This window comes from Mandrillus leucophaeus, unplaced genomic scaffold, assembly GCF_000951045.1.
Source record: "Mandrillus leucophaeus isolate KB7577 unplaced genomic scaffold, Mleu.le_1.0 Scaffold83, whole genome shotgun sequence".
NCBI lineage: Eukaryota > Metazoa > Chordata > Mammalia > Primates > Cercopithecidae > Mandrillus > Mandrillus leucophaeus.
Genome location: NW_012109030.1, coordinates 5,322,504 through 5,331,469, shown reverse-complemented (window position 1 = coordinate 5,331,469; position 8,966 = coordinate 5,322,504). Strand labels below are relative to the sequence as shown.

Here is an 8,966-nt window from a genome sequence, read left to right as displayed (position 1 = left end):
TTTTTGGGACAGAGTTTTGCTCCTGTTGCCCAGGCTGGAGTGCAATGGCACGATCTCAGCTCATTGCAACCTCCGCCTCCCAGGTTCAAACGATTGTCCTGCCTCAGCCTCCAAGTAGCTGGGATTACAGGCACGTGCCGCCATGCCCAGCTAATTTTTGTAGTTTTAGTAGGGATGGGGTTTCACTGTGTTGACCAGGCTGGTCTCGGACTCCTGACGTCAAGTGACCTGTCCACCACGACCTTCCAGAGTGCTGGGATTATAGCCGTGAGCCACTGTGCCCGGCCTCTACTTTACTATTTAATACCAGATTCATGATACTGTATTTTATCCTGGGATCGGTATTTCCGGATCTGAGTGCTAGAGTCTGGACAAATGAGTGACGATAGAGCAATGAGAAGAATATAAACCATATTGTAGGAAGATTGGTCAGCGATGAGAAGACTAAGCAGAGGCATTATGTCCCTCAAATCTGTGCAGGATATGTGGGAAGAAGGTAGAAGCTAGTTGTCTGTTGGTCCTAGGAGTCATTACTAATGACCAGGAAGCTGATCTCTGGTAAACGTGAGACAGATTGCCTGAGAAGTGTTCTAGCTGCAGCCTCTGCATGAGCACCAGGAGGACTGAGACTGTCTTTCTTGTGTCTCACTCTCCACCAAATTCAGAGTACCTAGGACTGTGCCTGGTACATGGCAGGCGCCCAACAGATATTTATTGAATGAATGATGAAAAGAGGGAATTGAGCATGAAGTGAGCCTTTGCATGGAATAGGCCCTCAGTTGGTGCTTGTGCCCTAGTCCTCAATGCATGGATAGTCGTATGGCATTTTTTGAAAATAACTCATGCACTGAAATAATGTTAAAACTTTACGTTCAGCTTTACATATTGTAAGGAATGTGAGGGTGGAATAAAGTACCTGAGAACAGATGTGGGAGGCCAGAATAATTTTTTTTAACCATGTTTGAACAGCTCCAAGTTAATTAAACCACTTTTCTTAAGAGACATTAAGAGGCCATTTTTGGATTTATTTGAAATTTCTCAAGTATGCTTTTTCAAACATTACTCATTCCAGCTCAACTCCCATCATCTTCTTGAGGCCTTCTTCATAATTCTGACCCATTCAGGGCTTTGCTTTCTCTGAACTTAAAGGCAATTCTACAGATTTTAGCATTTGATTCTTTTCTAATTTCTTCCTGAGTTTTTCTGCCTAGATGATAAGCTTTTTGATAGCAAAACTTTATTTTTTATTTTTCTTTTCTTCCAGACACATAGCAGAAACGCAGCAAATGACAATTGCTTGATTGGTTGATGGAGAGATATTAATAAAGTGTCTTTCCAGCCACTGTGAAACTGCTATTTTGATTGTCCCTGCTGTGTGCAATACTTCTTTGGAACGCTGCAATGAATTAAAAGCAATTTCTAGTCGGCACTCATGTAAGACATAGCGGGTTAAATAGGCTTTAATTCTCTATCCCATATATCAAAGGAGGGGACTGTAGTCCTAATTTATTGGGGTCTGCCGCGTTGGCTAGGCAAGTGCTTTGTACAGACTTAATTCTTTGTGTTATTGTTGAATCTGAATGAATGACTGAACTCTGGGGCTCAGACAGCCTTCTTGACTCAACCTCCAAGGCAAGCTAGGGCTGCAGGTGCCAATCTCTAAACCCAATTTAGAGATTGAGTGATGTAAGCAGAGTGATTGGATTTAGCACATGAAAATGCAGCTTGCCCAGTTACATCTGAATTTCAGATAAACAACCATGCAGTACTTGGGACGTACTTAAACTGCAGAAGTATTCACCATGTTGCTACAATTCAGATGTAACTGTGTGCCAGGCATTTTCTCTGGCCACTCTTCATATAATCCCATTCCTCCTATTTCTCCAGAAATCTAGGCTCTTCATTAACTCTCAAATGAGCTGGACTAAAAGAAAATGTTTATGACCATGTGATTGATTCCAATGGCAAATTACAACAATTTTTCCAAAAAGGGAAAATCTACATAATGCCTACTTTTTGTGGGCATGTTCTTTTAGGTATATCCAGTAGTGATAATGCCATGATTTGTAGCATCTTGATAGTCTCAAGTTAAGCTCTCTTGGTTTCGTTGGTGGCATAGTTTATTTGGTTCATATGCTATATGGCTGATAGTATCTTGCTCAGGCTGTGTAGAAACTATGGCTGACAAATAATTAGACTCTATTCTTTGGAATCAGGTGGAATGTGAATTTAGTATAATCTATTGTTTTAGCTCCTACAAAACAACTGCATTAACTACTACGAGCTATAGAATTCAAAGGAAAGCCTTAGCAGCCTTTGTTAATTATCTTGTTCTCTTTCATCTCAAAAGGAAGATAATAGTCTTGTTTGTTTTCCACCTTATAAACTTCTTTTTGCAGGGAAGACATCACACATTTAGGAAAATGGTTTCCCTTTTTCCTAACTAAATAAGGTTTCTTGCTGTTTAGTGGCAACAGCCTTTCAATATCATTCATTCATTCAGCAAGCATTTATTAAGCAGATTTGTGCTAGGCACCAGGAGCAACCAAAATGAATAATGTAGTTCTAGCTTTCAAGAGGGTCACAAGAATCCGCATGTTATGTGCTTGTCTTTAAATGGTTCAGCAGTCATTTCAATGAGAGGCTTATGGTAAGAGCTAATTATCTCCTTCAGTAATGAAATATTTTTTTTTTCTGTCCAGTGCTTTAAATAATATCAAACCTTACATTCTGAGCAGAAACTGCTCTTCATGGATAGTGCCAAGGGCTAGAATTCGGCTGTTTCCTTCTGCCCTGGTTCTTTAGTTAGGACGTAGTTGTTCAGAGTGGGGTCTGCAGGTCAGCAGCACCGATATCTCCTGGGAGCTGGTTGGAAACGCAGCCTCCAAGGCCCCAACCAAACCTGCTGACTCAGGGCCTGCAGTGGAGCCAGATCCCCAGGCGATTCATTTGCACGTTGAAGTTTGAGCAGCGCTGGTCTAATACGGTATTTCTCCAGCTCCAGTTTGCACGTGTAGATTATCTCAGCATCTTATTACAGTACTGATTTCTGGGCTCTGCCCTCAACTTGTATACTCTGTGCTTGTCGTAGGGCCTGAGAATTTGCATTTCTACTAAGCTCTTTGGAGATAGTGGTGCTGCCTGTTTGAGAACCACACTTTGAGTAGCACTGATCTAGTTTGCTTGGGAAGCTGAAGTGACATTTGGTAGTGGGGTGGAGTGGGGGGACATGAACCCCAATGAGGGAGTCAGGTTGGTTTTTTTTCCTTACACTGGACCCGTGAACATGCCAGAGAAACTGTTCCCTGGAACATATATATTCTCCAGTGTCTTACCAGGTCTCCCTGCTCCCTGACATATGCCTGTCATGGGGGACAGATTTTCATATGATTAAGTGGTCAGGCAAGTCCATAATGGCCACTGGGAGACAACACAAGAGGGAACGATTCTGCGCAGCGGCCCAGCCCTCTGAGTTGGGCCCTACAAGATAATAGGATGTGGGCAGGTTTGGCCGATTTCTGGGATTCACGTGAAGCAACAATAGTTAATCCACTCTTGCTAAACTGTAGGGTATTGAGCCTTAGAAACGAAGAGGAATGGAGATCAGGGAAGGACTGTTAGGAAATGGGTCTGGAAAAAGTTTGGAGACAAGATCTTAAAGTCTGAAATGTTTTTGTTCAGGAGTTTGGATTCTGTGTTGTAACTTTTTGCTACAATGCTGTCTGTTCTGAAACGTTTTCCTATCTAACTGTACTTACTATTTTGTGTGTCTATTTTTTTTTCAGGATTAAGCATGAAAATATTGTTGCCCTAGAAGACATTTATGAAAGCCCAAATCACTTGTACTTGGTCATGCAGCTGTAAGTACCTTGTTTGACTGATGAGTTTTGAACCAATTTGCACACTCCAATGTCTAAAGGGATCAGGTGGGAAAAGAAATGACTGAAGTGGGCCAGGTAAGGCAGTAGGGAGCAGGGAGGCCTGTGGGATACTAGAGAGGCCTGTATCCAACTAAAGACGGTGGGCTGCCCACAGGAGTCTACAGGCCTCCCTTGAACCAGCCTGCAGCTGCTGGGCTGGTCTAATAACTTAGAGCCTCAGCAGTGAATGTGATGTTCCTGCTGCAGGATGTCTGTATTGCCTTCTAATATGTCAGGGCCAAATGTGGCTGCCTGAAGACACTTCAGTGGGCCCACTGTAAGGTACACTTTGCTCCTGTCTCTAGGAGAAACTCCCACCCTTGTCATCCTTTCCAGGGATGCCGGAGGAGGGAAGCAGATGGTAACTGTGTATACCCGTTTCTTCCCTTGTACTCTTCCTTTGACAGATAAGAGCACATGTGATTGAAAAGGGAATTTGCGCCCGACGTAAGAGAAGTATAATTGGCGTCAGGCCATGACATTATCCCCCTCATTAGGTTATTTTTGCATTCCATTAACACTGGAGATTACCAAAAGAGGGAAGAAATCAGAAAGCCAGATATTCGAATAGAGACTTTACTTGAACATGTATTTTTAAAAATTTAAACTGAAATTAGCCTCCCTGCCTGCATAAGTGCTTTACTCTAAGCAATATGGTTCCTAGGAATATCCCAGGGCTGCATTGAGTAGAATTAACTGATAGAAACTGTGTCAGAATATTATGCTTTAACCATTACCTGAATGAATAAATGCTGGAACATCATATGATTAAGTTTACCGACTGAGGAGATTTTTGTTGAAGATTAGAATATAGACTTAATTTCATGATTTATTAATGATTTTCAGACTTGGGATTGTCAAGGGTGTGTAGAATTCGTGATTAGGCTCACAATTTCTTTTCCATAGATTCTTATTTTCCTTATGAATGTTTAAACAACACATTAACTTGGGATCATGTTAGGATGCAAATAAGTGTTCATCGGTGCATTTAGTTAACCTTTCTTGATCTTCAAAATATTTTTGTAGGTTATGATATTTTTGTATAAATATTTTAAAGCTGTCTTTGCCAGAAGCATATGTATTATTGCTCTCTGTCAAATGGCAGTTCTAGGTGGTGACTAGCAGTTTTAGAGATTTATATGTTATAGTCAGCCGTGATATAAGTCAAAGAAGTTTTTTGACTGGTTGGTTCCATGTTAACTCGAGTTACCTTTTCTAGTTCCTTGTTCTTTTCTAGTTCCTTGTTCTTCTCTTTGCGTTACAATTTGCCGTATTTCTGGTTTTTCCTAGAGAGCACTAGTTCTCCCTAAATTTGGGAGCATGCCCTAGAAGTTCTTGTGACTTTGCTTTATGTGAAGTCTGCTCTATAAAGGTGCAAGTGCATCACTTTCTCATCAAATATCATTGCATAATTGGAAGATTATGAGATTTCAGTGGCGACCAAATGCCCCGCAAAATGTTAGCTGTGTATTTAAATGTGTGCTTTTTCACTGGTAATGCAAAAACTGCTAATACTCAAATCCAAAGTTATATGGATCTACTTGGTTAAGTTTTGTGTTTGTGGAACTATAACCAAATATCAGTTAAAGCACCTCAAATGTGTCCACCTTGGCTCTGCCTCTTATTAGCCGGGTGAACTGGGGCAAATAACTGGGCTTCTCTGAGTATCAGTTTCCATAATGGGAAAATGGAGATAATATTTTCGTTAGAGGATTATAGTGAGTAGTGAAGGAGAAAAGTGTAGTAAGTAATCTCACAATAATAGGTCTTCAGTATATGTGGTTTCTCTATGGATATCTGTATCATTTCATCACTGTGTCTCTACAGATGGTCTTTAATTTTATAAGGTAATGTTCAAGCTGATTTAGAATTTGCCTTTCTAAGCAACTTGGGGTTGTATACTACCAACAAAAGTTATCGTAAATATGGGTTGACATAAAAACATAAGAATGTCTGGAGCAAAACCAACCTTAGAACAAAGCCTGGAAGTCATATGAGGACACCGCTATCCCTGCCCCTCCCTGAGCTTTTCTGTCAAGGAATTCCTCCCTCTTTTGTGTTACAAAAAAAAAAAAACAACCTCATTGGCCCAGCATGGTAGCTCACACCTGTAATCCCCGCACTTTGGGAGGCCAGAGGCAGGCAGATCATTTGAAGTCAGGAGTTCAAGACCAGCTTGGCCAACATGGTGAAACCCCATCTCTACTAAAAATATAAAAATTAGCTGTGCATGGTGTCAGGCACCTGTAGTCGCAGCTACTCAAGAGAAAGAGACTGAGGCAGGAAAATCGTTTGAGCCCGAAAGGCAGAGGTTGCAATGAGCTGAGGTCGTGCCACTGCACTCCAGCCTGGGTGACAAGGTGCAAGACTCTGTCTCGAAACAAAAAACAAAACACCTCATTAATGTGAACCACACTCATTAAGAATTTTTAGTAATTCAGAGAGGAATTAGGGTGGGATTAACTGTTGGGGGACATTGTATGAGATTTGTCAGGCAAATTAATCACAAAATCCAGTTTAGAGGCAATGAATGTTTGAATTACCTAAGTAAAAAAACTATGCACAATAGTAAGCAGTTCAGAAGCTCTGTTTACACAAAAAATTAGATATGCTAATTTTTAAAATGTTAAATTGTATTCTTTTTTCATTGGTTCTCATTACTTTATAAAAATCAACTTTTTGGGGGTATCATTTACATACAAGTTACTGTATCCATTTAAATGGACAATTCAGATGAACATGACAGAATTATACCCATAAAGCCACCACCACAGTCAAGAAACAGAAAATTTCCATGCCACTCAAGACTCCTTGGGCCCCTTTGAAGTCTTCTCTTCCTCATTCATGACCCTAGTCAACCAGTGACCTACTTTACTTACTAGAGGTTATTTTATATTTTATAAAATATCGTATAAATTGACTTATATAGTATATACCCTTTTGTGTCTGGCTTATATCATTAATTATTATTTTGACATTCATCCATGTAGCATGTCTCAGTGGTTCATTCCTTTTTATTGCTGAGTAGTATTCCATTGTTATGAATATTACACGTTTTAAACTTTTGTATTTATCGACACTTGGGTGGTTTCCAGTTTGGGGACTCTGATGGGTGAAGTTGCTGTGGACATTCATATACAAGTCTTTGCGTGCATGCATGTTTGAGTAAAGACCTAGGAGTGGAATGAGTGCGTCATATGGTAGATATTGTGTTCAACTTTTTAATAAACTGCCTGACAGTTTTCCAAAGTGGTTGTACCATCTTGCCTTCTTTTTTTGGCCAGCAGTATATGTCAGTTCCTGATGCTCTGCATTCTTGCTAGTCCTTGAGATTTTCACTTTTAGCCATGCTAATGGGGTGTAGTGATATCGCAGGGTGGTTTTAATTTGCATTTCTCAATGATGAATCATGTTGATCATCTTTTTATGCCCTGATTGGCCACTTGTATATCTTCTTTTATAAAGTATCTGTTCAGATCTTTCGTTCAGTCTTTATTGGATTATCATCTCATTATTGGGTTGAAAGTGTTCTTTATGTAGTTCATAGTTTGTCAGATACACGTAATACGAATATTTTCTTCCATTTTGTAGCTTGCTTTGCTGTTTTTTTTAATGGTTTCTTTTTTAAAAATTCATTGAAATATAATTTACATACTACACAATTCACCCATAAGGTGTACGATGAATTTTTTTTTTTTTTTTTTTTTTTTTTTAGACGGATTCTTGTCATTTTGCCCAGGCGTAGTGCAGTGGCATGATCTTGGCTCACTGCAACCTCTGCCTCCCGGGTTCAAGCGATTCTCCTAGCTCAGCCTCCAGAGTAGCTGGGATTATGGGCACCCGCCACCATGCCCAGCTATTTTGTGTATTTTTTGGTAGAGATGGGGTTTCACCATGTTGGTTAGGCTGGTCTTGAACTCCTGATCTCAGGTGATCCACCCACCTTAGCCTCCCAAAGTGCTGGGATTACAGGCGTGAGCCACCGCACCCGGCCTGAAATGTTTTTTAGTATAGTCACAGAGTTATGCAACCATCACTGCAACCTAATTTTAGGGACATTTTTGTCCCTCTAAAAGAAACCCTATACTCATTAGCAATCACTCTCAATTCCTCACTCCCTCAGTCTCTTGTGACTACTTATTTTTGGTCCCTATGGATTTGCCTATTTTAGACTTTTCATATGAATGGAATTATACAATATGTGATCTTTCGTGACTGGATTCTCTCTCTCAGCTTATTGATTGCAAGATTAATCCATATTGTGTCGTGTATCAGTACTTCATTCCTTTTTATTACCAAATAATATTTTATTATCTGGATATATCACATTTTGTTTCTCTATTTTTCAGTTGATGGACATTTAGGTTATCTCACTTTTTGGCTAATATGGATAATGATGCAGGCATTTTCATGTACAGATTTTTTTGTGGACTTGCTTTCATTTCCCTTGGGTATATACCTAGGAGTGAAATTGCCGGGTCGAATGACAGCTCTTGTTTTAACATTCTGAGGAGTCATCAAACTATTTTCCAAGATGACTGTACCATTTTACAATCCCATGAGCAACGTATGGGGATTCCAACTTCTCTACATCCTTATTAACACTTACTCTCTGTCTTTTTGATGATAGCCATCCTGTGGGTGTGAAGTGGCATCTTGAGATTTCGGTTTGTATTTTCCTGATAACTAACGATTTTGAACATCTTTTCCCATGTTAGCCACTTACATATCTTCTTTGGAGATACATAGATATTCAAATCCTTTACCCTTTGTAAAACTGATTTTTCTTTTATTGTTATATTGTAAGACTGCCTTATATATTTTATATACAAATGTCTTACCAGACATATGATTTGCAAATGTATTCCCCTATTCTGTAGATTGTCTTTGTACTTTCTTGATAGTATCATTTACAGCACAAAAGTTTTTTAACTTTGAGGTGGTCTTGTTTATTTTTTCTTTTGTTGCTTATGTTTTTGGTGTTATACTAAGAAGCTATCACCTAATTCTTTTTATCTTCTTTTTTTTTTTTTTTTTTTTTTTTTT

General features: G+C 39.5%; 1 protein-coding gene across 1 annotated transcript in view; it reads left to right on the top strand.

Moving 5' to 3' along the window:
• Window positions 1-8,966, top strand: part of CAMK1D (calcium/calmodulin-dependent protein kinase ID) — a 328,012-nt gene that overhangs the window by 127,721 nt on the left and 191,325 nt on the right. The window contains exon 3 of the mRNA XM_011968146.1: window positions 3,786-3,860. Coding sequence (XP_011823536.1) covers window positions 3,853-3,860 — 8 coding nt within the window. The 5' untranslated portion in view covers window positions 3,786-3,852. The remainder of the gene's footprint in view (window positions 1-3,785; window positions 3,861-8,966) is intronic.